The 18957-nt window shown below is 42.9% G+C and overlaps 1 protein-coding gene across 2 annotated transcripts in view; it reads left to right on the forward strand.

The window, feature by feature from the left end:
• DPYSL4 (dihydropyrimidinase like 4) overlaps window positions 1-18957 on the forward strand; it is a 109715-nt gene that overhangs the window by 50344 nt on the left and 40414 nt on the right. For both annotated transcript variants that reach the window (XM_077455555.1, XM_077455554.1), the window contains one exon: window positions 15500-15641. In XM_077455555.1, coding sequence (XP_077311681.1) covers window positions 15500-15641 — 142 coding nt within the window. The remainder of the gene's footprint in view (window positions 1-15499; window positions 15642-18957) is intronic.

Consider the following 18957-nt stretch of genomic DNA (forward strand, 5'->3'; position numbering starts at 1 on the left):
CAACATGGCACCTCATGGCAAAGAACTCTCCAAGGATCTGAAAAAAAGAATTATTGTTCTACATAAAGATGGCCTAGGCTATAAGAAGATTTCCAAGACCCTGAAACTGAGCAGCGGTTTAACAGTACAGGTTCCACTCAGAACAGACCTCGCCATGGACCAAAGAAGTTGAGTGCACGGGCTCCGTGTCATATCCAGAAGTTGTCTTTGGGAAATAGACGTATAAGTGCTGCCAGCATTTCTGCAGAGGTGGGGGGTCAGCCTGTCAGTGCTCAGACCATACACCGCACACTGCATCAAATTGGTCTGCATGGCTGTCGTCCCAGAAGGAAGCCTCTTCTAAAGATGATGCACAAGAAAGGCCGCAATTAGTTTTCTGAAGACAAGCAGACTAAGAACATGGATTACTGGAACCATGTCCTGTGGTCCGAGCTAAACGTATTTGATTCAGATGGTGTCAAGCATGTGTGGTGGCAATCAGGTGAGGAGTACAAAGACAAGTGTGTCTTGCCTACAGTCAAGCATGGTGGTGGGAGTGTCATGGTCTGGGGCTGCATTAGTGCTACCGACACTGAGGAGCTACAGTTCATTGAGGGAACCATGAATGCCAACATGTACTGTGACATACTGAGGCAGAGCATGATCCCCTCCCTTCAGAGACTGGGCCACAGGGCAGTATTCTAACATAACGACCCCAAACACACCTCTAAGACGACCACTGTCTTTCTAAAGAATCTGAGGGTAAAGGTGATGGACTGGCCAAGCATTTCTCCAGACCTAAACCCTATTGAGCATCTGTGGGGCATCCTCAAATGGAAGGTGGAGGAGCGCAAGGTCTCTAACATCCACCAGCTCTGTGATGTCATCATGGAGGAGTGGAAGAGGACTCCGGTGGCAACCTGTGATGCTCTGGTGATCTTGATGCCCAAGAGGGTTAAGGCAGTGCTGGAAAATAATGGTGGCCACACAAAATATTGACACTTTGGACCCCCAATTTGGACATTTTCACTTAGGGGTGTACTCACTTATGTTGCCAGCGGTTTAGACATTAATGGCTGTGTGTTGAGTTATTTTGAGGGGACGTCAAATTTACCCATTATACAAGCTGTACACTCACTACTTTACATTGTAGCAAAGTGTCATTTCTTCAGTGTTGTCACATGAAAATATAGAATAAAATATTTACAAAAATGTGAGGGGTGTACTCACTTTTGTGAGATACTGTAAAAAAAAATATATAAATGTCTTTATTACAAAAATACAAAAAATACAATAAAAAAGAAACATAGACACTAAAATGTGACAAATAACAAAATCCTCAACTGGATAAGGTCAACAGATACCCAATTTGCAAACAAGGAGACATAAATTCTGTCAATAAGTTGTAAAGCAATCCATTGTAAAATATATACGTGCATCAGGAATTGGGGTCCATGAACTTCTCCAAACTTATATAGTTAAATTCAAAAAGGAAATTCAAAAGTGATTTGAAAACATGCGTCAAAACATTGTCAACGCACAAAGGAAATGCACAGGCATAGATCTAAATGGGCCTTTAATGTTTTTAAATGTAATTTCACCTAATCTTCATGAAATAAAGCACTCATTCTCTTCTCACAGGGTAGGCTCATCAACCAATCACATCCTTCCTTTATTATATTTTGTTAATTTAAGTGGTGTTGCCACCAAAAAATAAAAAATAGTTTAAAATTCTTAAAAAAAAAAAATAATTGGAAAAAAATAAAAAATTTTACTCGCCTCTAAATGCCTGTTGCTAGGTGGTCCCTCGTAGTCTGCCTTCTTTCTTGCCCGGGCTGGTGACATCACGTGTCCCAGATGACTGTGCGGCGTATCACGGCGCCCTGTGCCGCTCGTGCATGCGCAGTGGGTGCCCGGCTATGAAGCCACAGCCGGGTGCCCACAGTAAGAATGACGGCGCCGCGAGCGGAGCGGGGGACGAGGGGGGGCCTCGTTCCCCGCATCGCTGGACCCTGGGACAGGTAAGTGTCCGATTATTAAAAGTCAGCAGCTGCAGTATTTGTATCTGCTGACTTTTAATTTTTTTTTTTTAGGGGGCATCCCACTTTAGTTAATTAAAAGGGTTTAAATTAATTTTGAAGGAGTCATGATTAAGGCATGGTTCCCACCTATGCATTTTTTTTTGTGAATTTTCAGTTTTGCAGAAACACACTACAGTCCATATAACATGGTTTCCTATGGATGTAGTTCACATGTGTACATTTTATGGAAAGGGCCAGGGACTTTTTTCAGATTTTTGGTTCCATAGACTTCAGTGGATCAAAAATGTGTATTGAAAAACGCAAAATGCACCTGGAATAAGCAAACTGCAACCTGCATAGGTGTGAATCAGGCCTAAGGCTGGATTCACACCTATGGCATTTTTTGTGCTTTTTGCATTTTGCAGATTTGTACTACAGAACGTGTTCCATAGGAAAACATGTTAAATGGACTGTAGTGCAAATCAGCAAAATGAAAAAAGCACTAAAAATGCATAGGTGTGAATTCAGCCTAAGGCTTGATTCACACTAATGCATTTTTTGATGCATTTTGCAGAAATGCAGGGAAATTTTTTAACATAGGTTCCTATGAAACATGTTCACATCAATGCATTTTTGTGCCTCTGCGTTTTTGGAAAGGGTCGGGGACTTTTTTTCATGCAAAATGCAGTGGTCAATGGACCTGCATCAAAAACGCAAGTACGTTGATTTTGCAGCAATTTGCGTTTTTCTTTTTCATTTTTTTCACTGTATATAGCTGGTTGCTAAGCAACCACAGTGTAAAAAAAAAAGCAAAACGCGACAAAATCGTGGTGAAAACGCGTGTCCAAAACGCGTCAAGAACCGCAAAAAGCACTGCAAAAACGCTCAAAAACAACATGCATAGATGTGAATCGAGCCTTAGTCTGTGTTGCTTTGCTGTTTATCTGTTTTCAGGTCTAGTAGGATAACCTATAGAAGCATAACATGTGGAGAGCTTAAAGGGACTGTAATCCCTTGTGTTTTTTCACATTAAGGTGAAAAAAACTTCTACACTGACCACCCCCCCTGCCCCCCATTTTACTCACCTGAGCCCAATCGTTCCCTTCGCCTGAGACAAGCTCACCATCTCTGCCCGGGGTTCTCGAGCTCTTGATTGGATAGATTGATAGCAGCGATTGGCTCCTGCTGCTGTCAATCAAATCCAATGATGCAGGCTACAGGAGGGGGGCAGGGCTGAGTTGGGAGTTCTGTGTCTATGCACACAAACGCTGGACTCGGGGGTGCGCCCGCAAGGTAACCCCCATGGATAGCACTTCTCCCTGGGGGCTTACCGATGTGAGGAGGAGCCGCAAGAGCCGCCGGGGGACCCCAGAAGAGCAGGTTCAGGGCCACTCTGTGCAAAACAAACTGCACAGTGGAGGTAAGTATGACATGTTTGTTATTTGAAAAATAACAAAACAAAGGTTTACAATCACTTTAACCACTTCCCGCCCGCCATATAGCAAAATGACGTCAGCAGAGTGGTTTCGATATCCTGACCGGACGTCACATGACGTTGTAAGGATATTAAGCCGCTGCTGGGGGCACGCATCGCAGAGATTGTTGTTGCGGCGTGTCAGTTTGACACACCACAACTCAGATCTAGGTAAAGAGTCTCTGTCAGAGATTCTTTACCTAGATCGGAGTTGCGGTGTGTCAGATCACAGTGTGTCCAATCATGGCCAATCGCCATGTAAACAGGAAGAGCCGTTGATTGGCTTTACCTCACTAGCGTCTGACAACCACGAGTAGAGGAGAGCCGATCGGCTGTTGTCCTGACAGGGGGGGGTGTGTGCTGATTGTTTAACAGCGCAGCCCCCCCTCGGATGCCCATCCAGGAAGATACCAGGATACCGCCAGGACCACCAGCGATGGCTACCACACTGGACCACCAGGTATGCCACCCTAGACCACCAGGGAAATGCCAATCAGTGCCCAGGCAGCTGCCAATCAGTGGCAATGAAAAATGCCTGCCAGTGCCAGTGCCACCAGTGATGCCTATCAGTGAAATCTATCAGTGCCCATTAGTGCCGCCTTTCAGTGCCCATCAGTGCCGCCTATGAGTGCCCAGCAGTGCCGTCTATCAGTGCCACCCATAAGTACCCATCAGTGCAACCTTTCAGTGCCCAGCAGTGCCACCTATGAGTGTCCATCAGTGCCGCCTATCAATGCCTATCAGTGCTGCCTATCAGTGCCCATCAGTGCCATCTCATTGGTGCCACCTCATCGCTGCCGCCTTTTCAGTACCCATCAGTGTAGCTTATCAGTTCCCTTTAATGAAGGAGAAAACTTACTTATTTACAAAATCTTATAACAAAAACAAAGAAAAACTTTAGTTTTTTCAACATTTTCGGTCTTTTTTTATTTGTTTAGAAAAAAACAAAAAACGCAGAGGTGATCAAATACCACCAAAAGAAAGCTCCATTTGTGGGAACAAAATGATAAAAATGTAGTTTGGGTACAGTGTAGCATGACCGCGCAATTGTTATTTAAAAAGTGACAGCGCTGAAAGCTGAAAATTTGCCTGGGCAGGAATGTGCGAAAGTGCCCGGTATTGAAGTAGTTAAATGTCATTCAGCATCTCACATATGTGTGACATCAAAATCTTCCATAATCTTCTTGCAGTAGAGCTTAATGATGAAGGAGGTTGAGCTTTATTTTTTCATTGAGTAGGATTTCATTAGTGCTGGAGGTGGGGCTAAAAGGTATATTATGCTGATTATACTGGGAACTCTTGCATCAGGATTCAATAGAGGTTGATTTGCTAAAGGCAAATAGGCTGCTCACTTTGCAAGGGAAGTTGCACATTACAAGGGAATTTTCCCCAGAGCTTGGGAAATGTGATGAATCTTCCCTTTGCAAAGAATACCCAATCCCATGCAAGGAAAATAAAAAAAACAGAACTTTTGCTTAATCAATATTGGATGATGGGAGTCAGCAGAGCTTCACCTCTGGGGAAAATGTCCTTGCAAAGTGAACAGTCTATTTACCTTTAGTAAAACAACCCCATCAATTCAAATACATTCAAATTATATTAAAGGGAATCTGGGGGAAGTATCACTCTGAAATACCCTAAAACCAACACAGATTAAAGCCGAGTTACAGCCGCTACAAGTACTTTAGCTGCTGACTTTTAACCACTTCACCCCCGGAGGATTTGGCTGGCCAAAGGCCAGAGCACTTTTTGCGATTCGGCACTGCGTCGCTTTAACTGACAATTGCGCGGTCGTGCGACGTGGCTCCCAAACAAAATAGACCTCCTTTCTTTCCCACAAATAGAGTTTTCTTTTGGTGGTATTTGATCACCCCTGTGGTTTTTATTTTTTGCGCTATAAACAAAAAAAGAGCAACAATTTTGAAAAAAAAAGCATTATTTTTAACTTTTTGCTATAATAAATATCCCCAAAAAATATATAAAAAATTGTTTTCCCTCAGTTTAGGCCAATACATATTCTTCTACATATTTTTGGTTAAAAAAAATCACAATAACCATTTATTGATTGGTTTGCGCAAAAGTTATAGCGTCTATAAAATAGGGGATAGATTTATGGCATTTTTATAAAAAAAATTTTTTTACTAGTAATGGCGGCCTTCAGTGATTTTTATTGTGACTGCGACATTATGGCGGACACATCGGACACTTTTGGCGCTATTTTGGGACCATTCACATTTATACAGCGATCAGTGTGATTAAAAATGCACTGATTACTGTGTAAATGTGACTGGCAGTGAAGGGGTTAACACTAGGTGGCACTGTAGGGGTTAAGTGTGTCCTAGGGAAAGATTATAACTGTGGGGGCAGGGGCTGTGTGTGACACGTCACTGATCACCGCTCCCGATTATATAGATAGATATATATAGATATCCAGAAATGAGAGGTAGAGGGGTGGTCTTTAGTTTAAGACCACCTTGTAAAAGTGGGTGGAACTCCAGTGGAGCTTTACCACTTATTCCCCCCCCCCCCCCCCACCCCCACAAAAATTGGAGCAATTTTAGAATTTATTAGCCCTCTACCTCCCTATAATTCCACCCGAGGTCAGAATGACGTACACCGGGTCCTGAAGCCTCTTGGGATACTTACATCACATCTCCCAGGAGGTTGCAGAATCAGCACACAGAGTGGCTGGAGAAGTGTGATGGAGGTGGACCAGGTATGTGAGTGGTAGCTCCAGCCAGGCAGAGGCAGCCAGCCGAAGAGGACCAAGATGGTGGAGCGGGACCCACTGTGTAACACCCAGTGGATTGCAATGGACCAGCGCTTGATTCGCTGTGCAGGCGAGTATGTGCTTTGAAAGTGGTTAACCTACAGGTAAGCCTAGATTAAGGCTTACCTGTAGGTGCAAGAAATATCTCCCTAACCTAAAAGGTTTAGGAGATATTTGAAGAAGTAGCGGCACCGATGTCTACATCGCATGCGTCGTAGCTATCGGGCGCACTGAGCGTGCTGTTTCTAATGGCGATCATGCCGTTAGTGGCGGCACCAGCGTGTATGCGGGTGAGTGATGTCACCTCGGGTCCGGCCAGTCATAGCGCCAGAGCCGCAATACCCGGAAGTCACTCCGGGATAGATGGCGGCGTTGGAGGAAGTGAACGAGGGCCGATGCCGGGGCTTCGATCTCAGGTAGGCAATTCATAATAAGCTAGTATGCTATGCATACTAGCTTACCGTATATACTCAAGTATAAGCCGAGATTTTCAGCCCTTTTTTTTAGGCTGAAAGTGCCCCCCTCGGCTTATACTCGAGTCACCGCCGTCTGCCTACCTGATCAGGCATGTCATGTAGACAGACGGTGGCCAGCGTGTGATAAAAACATACGGCGGCCATTCCAGTATTTAAAAGCCGCGCCTCCTCCTCGTCTGATAGGCTGAACACTCAATTTCCCAGCAGTCAGTTTTCAGCCTATCACGGACATCCCCTCATCCTCATACCTCAGACGAGGATGAGCGGATGTCCGTGATAGGCTGAAAACTGACTGCTGGGAAATTGAGTGTTCTGCCTATCACAGACGAAGAGGAGGCGTGGCTTTTGAATACTGGAATGGCCGCCGTATGTTTTTATGACACGCTGATCGGTGGCTGCAGATGGGCACGCGGAGGCATGCACAGGAGACAAAGGATGAAGATTAGCACAGGTAGGCTGCAGTGGACACAGGGAGGTATACACAGGACACAGTGAGGTAGGCAGATCTGCACAGGACACAGGGAGGCATACACAGGACACAGGGAGGCATGCAATAGACACAGTGAGACATGCAGCTGCAGATGGGCATTGTTGACCCTCTTTGCCACTTACAGTAGCTGCTGCATTTCCCACCCCCGGCTTATACTCGAGTCAATTAGTTTTCCCAGTTTTTTGTGGTAAATTAGGGGCCTCGGCTTATATTCGGATCGACCTATACTCGAGTATATACGGTATTATGCCTTTGTCTTGCAGGGTGTATTTTTTTTTTAAGAGGCTTTACTTCCTCTTGAAGAGCACTACAGGTAAGTGGGAACAAAGCATGGGGGGGGGGGGGGGGTATTGGGGGAGTTGAGTACCACTTTAACACTTTCTCCAAAGCCGGCAAGGGAACTTTAATATTGGCATGCATTCTTTAGGTCGACAGGCTGGTATGCTTCCACAATAGGGATATCTTATAGCTCAAATGCGGCAGTAGAAGTCAATCAGCCAGAGACAAAAGGTTCAGTCATAGGGGTTTATTTACTAACGGAAAATAGGCCGAGCACTTTGCAGCTCAGTAAATGAGGTAAAGCTTCCCTTGGCGAAGAATAGACAATCACACGCAAGGAAAATAAAAAAATAAAAACATTTTTGCTTGCACATGATTGGATGATGGAAGTCGGCAGAGCTTCTGTTCATTTACTAAGTGCAAAGCCTATTGGCCTTTAGTAACTCAACCCCATAGTGATGGATGACACAGAGGTTTTTCCTACATAGCCTGATGGGAGAAAGTGACTAAAACAAAAGATGTTTTATAGTAACATGATGGGAAAAGGGGAGGGGGAAATTTTGGGACTTTAAATGAGGTCATAGCCTCCATCCCTATCAGATATAAGATGTAGAATTAAAAACAAGAGCTAAACGGGACTTTAAATGAAGTACGGGGTCTTTTATTGAAAAAAAAAGGAGAAATATTGTTATGCGATTATATGATGCGATAAAATTACATGTATATTAAAGAGGTGCATAGACAGACACATTATTAACATTGACATTTTGTTTTATATAATCTTACTGACCAATACAGAGTAGGTTATAAAAGCGCACCTCCATTATATACATAAGACAACCAAATATGGAAATAAATTAAACAAATAATACAGTGTAGGCAACAACTTTGAATCTATGACTTCTTGGTTGTTGCAGTGGATTAGTAAAGAAAAAAAAAAAAAAAAAAACACAACAACATAGTTGATGCGATTTTACAAGGATTGATGCTAGTTGAAATTGGGGTACCAAAATACACAGCGATTATTGGCTCTACGCGTTTCGCGGCTTACTACCGCTCGTCAGGAGCAAGCTCGTGATTGGTCTGAAAATACAGAGTAGTGGTAAATTAATATTTGCAATGATGGAACATGGGGAGATTGAAATACCCCTACCTAGTGGTCACTTACACGTAGCCATGCAGTCAAAAGTGCAGCGCCGAAAGCCTAGGCACCCAAAGCGATGATACGGGAGTTGAGGAGGCCCATCCAAGGGCGAGGAGGCCCACAGAATGCACACACAGGCAACCACCGGGACAACAAGGGCGTTTGGTAAGTGAAAACGAATATGGAAATATAAAACTGAGCCTAATGGGTGAAAAAATGCATAGTAAGAAGTACAGATAATCTGAGAATTGTGAAAGAAAAATGCATTGAAAAAAGAAAATGTTGGGGTGGATGTATGATGAGTGTAGGAGAGGGTTAGCGTGGGAAAAGGGGGGAGGGGGAAGAGGGCGGAAGAAAAAAGGGAAGGAGGGGGAAAGTGGCTGTGTGTGACATGACCCAGTATGAATACCAGGTGACAGAGTGAGTAGTAACAGAAAAAAGTAAAGAAAGAGGGACATATGGATTGATTGTGCAAAAATACCTTTTGTGTGGAAAAAACGCGAAGAGAGGTGACAGTGTATGGTAGGTGAATGGCCCCAGTTGTTCCGGTCCCGCCTGCCGCCAACCATGGACACAGCCAAACCGCCGTATGGGGGCCCCCAGCGTCACACACTCAAGGACACCAAATGGAAGAGTGAGCAACGCCAGACCCGGGATATATACACACTCCGAGTCAGTGTCCACACCCACACTCCAGGTGAAATGAGGATGTAAATCAACCTACCCTGAAAGGCGGCACCCATAATGATGATGCCGTACAAACGGTGGTGAAAATGTGACGCCGATACGCAGTGGGTGAACGCGCCCCGCCTCCCAGCCAAGAAAAAAAAAAAAAAAAAAAAAAAAAAAATTTCTTGGATGAGGAGGACGGAGGGCGTCCCCCAGTGCGCATCGCAACTCCCGATCATGACAAAAAGGAATGCAGCAGTGCAGACGACACCAACACCACCCAACTGCATAGGTGCGTCAAGGACCTAATAGTGCAAAAAAATTTTTTTTAAAAAAGATTTTGGAAAAAAAAAACAATAAAAGCTGCTAAATCTAAAACAATGATGAATAATAAGGTACTTTAAACAATATGGTCCAAAAAGGAAAACAAATAAACATTGGCTTAAGTATACAAGACACCCGTCTTCCATCCCTTATATCAAATAGTAACATGATGGGAAAAGGGGAGGGGGAAATTTTGGGACTTTAAATGAGGTCATAGCCTCCATCCCTATCAGATATAAGATGTAGAATTAAAAACAAGAGCTAAACGGGACTTTAAATGAAGTACGGGGTCTTTTATTGAAAAAAAAAAGGAGAAATATTGTTATGCGATTATATGATGCGATAAAATTACATGTATATTAAAGAGGTGCATAGACAGACACATTATTAACATTGACATTTTGTTTTATATAATCTTACTGACCAATACAGAGTAGGTTATAAAAGCGCACCTCCATTATATACATAAGACAACCAAATATGGAAATAAATTAAACAAATAATACAGTGTAGGCAACAACTTTGAATCTATGACTTCTTGGTTGTTGCAGTGGATTAGTAAAGAAAAAAAAAAAAAAAAAACACAACAACATAGTTGATGCGATTTTACAAGGATTGATGCTAGTTGAAATTGGGGTACCAAAATACACAGCGATTATTGGCTCTACGCGTTTCGCGGCTTACTACCGCTCGTCAGGAGCAAGCTCGTGATTGGTCTGAAAATACAGAGTAGTGGTAAATTAATATTTGCAATGATGGAACATGGGGAGATTGAAATACCCCTACCTAGTGGTCACTTACACGTAGCCATGCAGTCAAAAGTGCAGCGCCGAAAGCCTAGGCACCCAAAGCGATGATACGGGAGTTGAGGAGGCCCATCCAAGGGCGAGGAGGCCCACAGAATGCACACACAGGCAACCACCGGGACAACAAGGGCGTTTGGTAAGTGAAAACGAATATGGAAATATAAAACTGAGCCTAATGGGTGAAAAAATGCATAGTAAGAAGTACAGATAATCTGAGAATTGTGAAAGAAAAATGCATTGAAAAAAGAAAAAAAGAAAATGTTGGGGTGGATGTATGATGAGTGTAGGAGAGGGTTAGCGTGGGAAAAGGGGGGAGGGGGAAGAGGGCGGAAGAAAAAAGGGAAGGAGGGGGAAAGTGGCTGTGTGTGACATGACCCAGTATGAATACCAGGTGACAGAGTGAGTAGTAACAGAAAAAAGTAAAGAAAGAGGGACATATGGATTGATTGTGCAAAAATACCTTTTGTGTGGAAAAAACGCGAAGAGAGGTGACAGTGTATGGTAGGTGAATGGCCCCAGTTGTTCCGGTCCCGCCTGCCGCCAACCATGGACACAGCCAAACCGCCGTATGGGGGCCCCCAGCGTCACACACTCAAGGACACCAAATGGAAGAGTGAGCAACGCCAGACCCGGGATATATACACACTCCGAGTCAGTGTCCACACCCACACTCCAGGTGAAATGAGGATGTAAATCAACCTACCCTGAAAGGCGGCACCCATAATGATGATGCCGTACAAACGGTGGTGAAAATGTGACGCCGATACGCAGTGGGTGAACGCGCCCCGCCTCCCAGCCAAGAAAAAAAAAAAAAAAAAAAAAAAAAAAAAATTTCTTGGATGAGGAGGACGGAGGGCGTCCCCCAGTGCGCATCGCAACTCCCGATCATGACAAAAAGGAATGCAGCAGTGCAGACGACACCAACACCACCCAACTGCATAGGTGCGTCAAGGACCTAATAGTGCAAAAAAAATTTTTTTAAAAAAGATTTTGGAAAAAAAAAACAATAAAAGCTGCTAAATCTAAAACAATGATGAATAATAAGGTACTTTAAACAATATGGTCCAAAAAGGAAAACAAATAAACATTGGCTTAAGTATACAAGACACCCGTCTTCCATCCCTTATATCAAATAGTAACATGATGGGAAAAGGGGAGGGGGAAATTTTGGGACTTTAAATGAGGTCATAGCCTCCATCCCTATCAGATATAAGATGTAGAATTAAAAACAAGAGCTAAACGGGACTTTAAATGAAGTACGGGGTCTTTTATTGAAAAAAAAAAGGAGAAATATTGTTATGCGATTATATGATGCGATAAAATTACATGTATATTAAAGAGGTGCATAGACAGACACATTATTAACATTGACATTTTGTTTTATATAATCTTACTGACCAATACAGAGTAGGTTATAAAAGCGCACCTCCATTATATACATAAGACAACCAAATATGGAAATAAATTAAACAAATAATACAGTGTAGGCAACAACTTTGAATCTATGACTTCTTGGTTGTTGCAGTGGATTAGTAAAGAAAAAAAAAAAAAAAAAAAAACACAACAACATAGTTGATGCGATTTTACAAGGATTGATGCTAGTTGAAATTGGGGTACCAAAATACACAGCGATTATTGGCTCTACGCGTTTCGCGGCTTACTACCGCTCGTCAGGAGCAAGCTCGTGATTGGTCTGAAAATACAGAGTAGTGGTAAATTAATATTTGCAATGATGGAACATGGGGAGATTGAAATACCCCTACCTAGTGGTCACTTACACGTAGCCATGCAGTCAAAAGTGCAGCGCCGAAAGCCTAGGCACCCAAAGCGATGATACGGTGGCCATTCCAGTATTCAAAAGCCACGCCTCCTCTTCGTCTGTGATAGGCAGAACACTCAATTTCCCAGCAGTCAGTTTTCAGCCTATCACGGACATCCCCTCATCCTCATACCTCAGACGAGGATGAGCGGATGTCCGTGATAGGCTGAAAACTGACTGCTGGGAAATTGAGTGTTCTGCCTATCACAGACGAAGAGGAGGCGTGGCTTTTGAATACTGGAATGGCCGCCGTATGTTTTTATGACACGCTGATCGGTGGCTGCAGATGGGCACGCGGAGGCATGCACAGGAGACAAAGGATGAAGATTAGCACAGGTAGGCTGCAGTGGACACAGGGAGGTATACACAGGACACAGTGAGGTAGGCAGATCTGCACAGGACACAGGGAGGCATACACAGGACACAGGGAGGCATGCAATAGACACAGTGAGACATGCAGCTGCAGATGGGCATTGTTGACCCTCTTTGCCACTTACAGTAGCTGCTGCATTTCCCACCCCCGGCTTATACTCGAGTCAATTAGTTTTCCCAGTTTTTTGTGGTAAATTAGGGGCCTCGGCTTATATTCGGATCGACCTATACTCGAGTATATACGGTATTATGCCTTTGTCTTGCAGGGTGTATTTTTTTTTTAAGAGGCTTTACTTCCTCTTGAAGAGCACTACAGGTAAGTGGGAACAAAGCATGGGGGGGGGGGGGGGTATTGGGGGAGTTGAGTACCACTTTAACACTTTCTCCAAAGCCGGCAAGGGAACTTTAATATTGGCATGCATTCTTTAGGTCGACAGGCTGGTATGCTTCCACAATAGGGATATCTTATAGCTCAAATGCGGCAGTAGAAGTCAATCAGCCAGAGACAAAAGGTTCAGTCATAGGGGTTTATTTACTAACGGAAAATAGGCCGAGCACTTTGCAGCTCAGTAAATGAGGTAAAGCTTCCCTTGGCGAAGAATAGACAATCACACGCAAGGAAAATAAAAAAATAAAAACATTTTTGCTTGCACATGATTGGATGATGGAAGTCGGCAGAGCTTCTGTTCATTTACTAAGTGCAAAGCCTATTGGCCTTTAGTAACTCAACCCCATAGTGATGGATGACACTGAGAGGTTTTTCCTACATAGCCTGATGGGAGAAAGTGACTAAAACAAAAGATGTTTTATCTTTTAGCTAAGAAAACAGTGGCGGCCCATCCATGCGGGGTGCCCCTGAACGCATGGATTCCAACTGGGTTTTTTTTTTTTTTAGAGATTGATGCTCTAATTGGCTTCAAAAAAGGGCGGGCTTGGGGCGCAGAGCACTGCAACCCTGAACCCACTGTGACTAGCATAAGGCTGTCTCCCAGGGGCCACACATCATTGTCTAAATATTACAATTTTGCTACACATTGTGGATAATCTCTCAGTCTCATATTTGGAGTATTTTCCCAGTGGGTGTCCACATTTTTTGGTGGGCTTTGAAGCCCATATTTGGCTCCCCTCTTTGGCACTGAGTCCACTCTTGTGCATTATTTTACCCCTGTCCCTGGAACCGTCTGGCTGTTCCTGCTCTTCTCTTACTAGCAGATTGGGCTGGCCTAACCTATCTGTGCATAGATCCGGTGGTGTAGTAGAACTGGTTTCCAGTGGGATTGTACTCTCTGAACCAGTTTCTGGATACTTATAAGTGAGACTTATCTCTTTGCAAGACAGTGAGGTCCATTCTCTTTATTTGCTATCTGTAGAACCTTGACTGGATCCTGAAGAAGCCTAACAGTGAAACGCGTAGATACACAAGGGATCACTGCACATTATGTATTAGTATACATGATTTTTTATTTTTTTTTGTATTGTTCAATTCATGTTGTGTATTTTTCAATAAATAGTGTTTATTTTCATACCTCTTCATTTCCTATGCCTTCAAAGTTCGACCTAGGTTTACTGTTGTAGTACACCTTTTTTTTTCTTTGTTTATAACCTTAATTTACAGATGTGGCTATGTGAGTGCACTTCTTTTCTGTTTACTACTGAGCCCACCAAGTTGTGTGATAATAGCGAATTAATATAAAGAAAAAATATGTATGTTTAACAAATCAACAACACAAATAAATGGTGACATTAGCATATAAACATAATAAAGTGCATTGTGCAAATAATTATATGATGTATCCAGAAGTGAGACCTTCCATATATAAAGATATAAGAGGACTTATATAGTATAACCGCCGTATAACAAAACAGTCCAAATAGTGAGTGAAAAGTTAGTTTCAATGATGATTATAAGGGACAAGCCAAAAATAGCTTAAGGGGTCGACACGGTATGGGCATCCACCACCCAGGGGAGAAGAGTGAATATGCTTACCAGAAGACAACATCAACCAAGCATATAGTAGTAATAATCAGGATGGTAGTCACAGAAACGGTATCCCGGAATAAAACATCAAAATTCTTTGCAGCGATAGACCCTCTTGTCAAATCATGGACTCCAACATTTATAAAAGACAAGAGACCTCCACATAGTGTTTAGCAACACATTTTATTAAAAAGGAGAAAACCTACACAAATTTCGAAATGACGGGCATCAATAAGACATCTCCTTAATGTGATCACATTGAAAAGTGCTGCAATGACATGAAGCAGACTCAACCATCCCAACGTGTTTCGTCTCCAAAGACTTCAACTGGGGTATGAGTCAGGGTCCATACATTGGGCAATAATATAGATAAAATAATCCGCAATAATCTGACAAACCTGTGTAAAATGCTCAGACCCAGAGCCATGTCCATCAATTAATATTCGCTATTGTCTTCCTAATTCTCTTTTTGGCCAATCAGGAAGCAGGTCCTGAGACCCGATTGGCCAGGGAGTCATAGGACTCCCAGGCTAATTGGGTCTCAGGACACAGTTCCTGTTTAGGCGGGAGGAGAAGCAACGGCCCGGCTCTTCCTTCCCTCTGCCTTCTAAGTTACGGTCAGTCTCCTGCGGCGGGTTGGCGGCAAATCACTCTCGTACATCTAACACCTGGAGGGGGTGCTTATGGCGAATGCTGCCTTCCTGTCCGTCTCCCCCAAATATGGCTTTAGTTTGTCCCCCCCCCCCCAAAATATTTAGCACCAGCCGCCAATGTAAGGAAGGTGCAAATTACTTTTAATGGCAGAGATGGGCAAATGGGTGGGAAACCCGTCTGAGGGCACAAAATGTGATAAATGCTGTTTCTGGGCTGACAGTCTAATGACAATTCTCTCCTGCAGTTCTGACCTCCAGGTAACGGGCAGTGCTCACTGTGCCTTCACCACAGCACAGAAAGCCGTAGGGAAGGACAATTTCACCTTAATACCAGAAGGCACCAATGGGGTGGAAGAACGAATGTCGATAATCTGGGAAAAATGCGTGGTAAGGAGAATACGGTTTTTGTATTTCAACAAAGCTGGTAAATGCCACAAAAAATAACACTAAAGGAAAAATGTAAAAGGAAAAGAGTCAACACTTATCTTTAACCCTAATAATCTGATATAAGAATAAGAGCAATGTGGACAAATGCAGCAATAAGGTATTAATAACAGAACCCTGCTAAAAATATGAGCGTTGTCATTACTGTATAACAAAAAGCTGCAACTTTTTTTTTAAGACGTAGCGAAAGAACAGACTGTGGGATTTTTAAGGTGCCAAAACACAAAAAAAATAAAATAAAATATACACAAAATTTAATTTAGAAACATCTAAAAATCAACAAGTTGTCATCATAAATAACCATACAATACATGGAACAGGTGCAGCTGATTCTAATCTCTACATGTTTCGCCAGACGATGGCTTCTTCAGGAGAACTTTTATCAGGCACTGCATATATGATCACTATAAATTGGAAATTACACAATTTAGACACAACACATCAAAGACAGTAATATTCATAAAAACACATAATTATATCAAAGTATTTTTTTTGCCTATATCTCCAATGTGTAAAGGCCTGTGCATTGTTCATAGGTCTCCATTACTTGAGTTGTTAATGAATATTTTGCTTTAAAATCCAATAGGTATTTGGCTCCTAAACCACTTTTTTATCAACACATGATTGGATGATGAACGTCAGCCGCTCTTGTAGAGTCTATTTGCCTTTTAGTAAATCAACCCCAATTCTGCCTGGAGTTAGGCTTTTAACCACTTCAGCCCCGTGAAGGTTTTACCCCTTTAACTTACAATTGCACAGTCGTGCGACACTGTACCCAAATAAAATTGATGTCCCTTTTGATCACCTCTACTGTTTTTATTTTTTGCACTATAAACGAAAAAAGAGTGATAATTTTGAAAAAGAAAAACAATTTTTTTTACTTTCTGCTATAAAACATATCCAATAAAAAAATGTAAAAAATAGATTTTTTTTCTCAATTTAGGTCAATATGTATTCTGCTACCTATTTTTACCTATCAATTTTTATATTGGTTGGTTTGCGCAAAAGTTATAGCATCTACAAACTATGGGATATATTTATGGAATTTTTATTTTTTTTACATTTTTTTTCTACTACCCTGTTTCCCTGAAAATAAGACCTAGCGTGATTGTCGGCGATGGCTGCAATATAAGCCCTACCCCCCAAATAAGCCCTACCCTGTTTCCCTGAAAATAAGCCCTACCCTGGAAATAAGACCTACAAGGACTTTATCTAGGGCTTATTTGGGGGATAGGGCTTATATTGCAGCCATCATGACAATCACGCTAGGTCTTATTTTGGGGGGAAACAGGGTAGTAACGGTGGCGATCAGCATTTTTTTTTGTGGGACTGCGACATTGCGGGGGACAAAACTGACACTAAGGAGTTGATTTGTAAAAGGCAAATGAACTTTGCACCTTACAAAGTGCAATTGCACTCCAGAGCTTAGTAAACAAGGTAACGCTTGCAAAGAACGCCCAATCACGTGCAAGGAAGATAAAAAAAACAGCACTTTGCTTGCAGACGATTGAATGATGGAAGCTTCTGTTCATTTACTAAGCTCTGGAGCAACTGCTCATGCAGGATGCATCTGTACTTTGCAAATTGCACAGTTTATTTGCCCCCCTCCCACTGGGAGCACACAATGGATCGACAAAAGGGATTCCCCTGTCAGCACTGTCTGTGTTGATGGGGGAATCATGCAAATTTCATTCCTGCAACCCGTGGTTGCAGGAAAGAAATTCACACCGTGTATGGCTTGCCTTACACTTCTTGTATTCCAAAAATCTATTTAAAGCGGGAGTCCGCCGGGAGTTCTGCCGTTTTTTTTTTTAAAAGTCAGCAGCTGCTGACTTTAAAAATAAGGACACTTACCCGCCCAGGGCGCCCGCGATGTCGGCACCCGAAGCCGATCTCTCGATCGTCTCTCGGGTGCAGCCGCCGCCATCTTGGGTATGGGAATCAGGAAGTGGAGCCTTTCGGCTTCATTTCCCGGTTCTCTACTGCGCATGCGCGAGTCGCGCTGCGCAATAAGGATGGACCCGCTGCCTCTGGGATCTGTGTGTTTCCCAGCAGGCAGCGGGGGACTTTCGGAAAGGGGCGTAGATCTACGCCCCTTTCCGCAGAGAGCTATCCCGGAAGTGGGTGCAGATACCAGTACTGTACAGGTACCTGCACCCCTCCCCCCTGAAAGGTGCCAATTGTGGCGCCGGAGGGGGGGGGATTCCAATGAGCGGAAGGTCCACTTTAGGGTGGACCTCCGCTTTAAGGATGTATTGTGTAATACAAAGTTGCACATGCTTCTGTGTGTTATATTTACTGGAATTTCGTTTTAATTGGTAAAATGGATGATGTAGATAAAATAAGAGCCCACCAAGAGAATGCAGACTTTGTCATACACATAATGATAATTTGATTGTGCATTACAAAAGTTAAAATTGTATTTCAATTGCAAAGCTTATTCTTATTCACAATCGGAATTTCGGCCAGCAAAAGACCAATGAGAGCTTTTCATCAGAAAATGCGACCGTGTGTATGCTCCATCGGAATTTAGCTGGCCGAATTCCCGCCAGCAAAAATTTGAGAGCACGTTCTCGTTCTCAATTTTTCCGATAGAAAAACTTTCTATCGGAAATTCCGATCGTGTGTATGCAATTCCGACGCGCAAAAACTCACGCATACTCAGATTCAACTATGAGACAGAAGCTATTGGCTACTGGGTAGTGAACTTCCTTTTTCTAGTCCCGTCGTACGTGTTGTACGTCACCACGTTCTTGACGGTCGGAATTTGGTGTGATCGTGTGTAGGCAAGACAGCTTGAGCGGATTCCCGTCGGAATTCCGTCGGGAAAACCATCAGAGCTTATTTCGACCAAAATTCAGATTGTGTGTAGCGACATAAGAATATCTGATTTGGTGAAATGCGTTGTTTCTCTGGGGCTGATAATTTCTCTCCGGTGAAAAGAACCACACGTTGATTGAAGATCATTCAAACAAACAACAAACAATTTTGGCACTATATTTTGGCACTATATAAACAACTCAAACAATTGTATCATTATGTGCAGGGTCAACGTATGGGCCCATTCACAATGGGCTCATCAATATGCATTATGCATATTTTTTCCAGTACAGCAACATGCATTGACAAGACAATATCCATTGTTCTTATTAGGATCGGTTCCCTCAAATGCATGTCATTGCAGTGCATTTAGAAAGAGTCTTGCATATTGCCCTTTGGTGCCTTGGCCTTTATTTTCCGAGTTCCTTTCCTTTCTATA

The sequence above is a fragment of the Lithobates pipiens genome, unplaced genomic scaffold (genome assembly GCF_037356315.1).
Source record: "Lithobates pipiens isolate NorthernLeopardFrog02 unplaced genomic scaffold, aLitPip1_a1.2 Scaffold_25, whole genome shotgun sequence".
Classification (NCBI taxonomy): domain Eukaryota; kingdom Metazoa; phylum Chordata; class Amphibia; order Anura; family Ranidae; genus Lithobates; species Lithobates pipiens.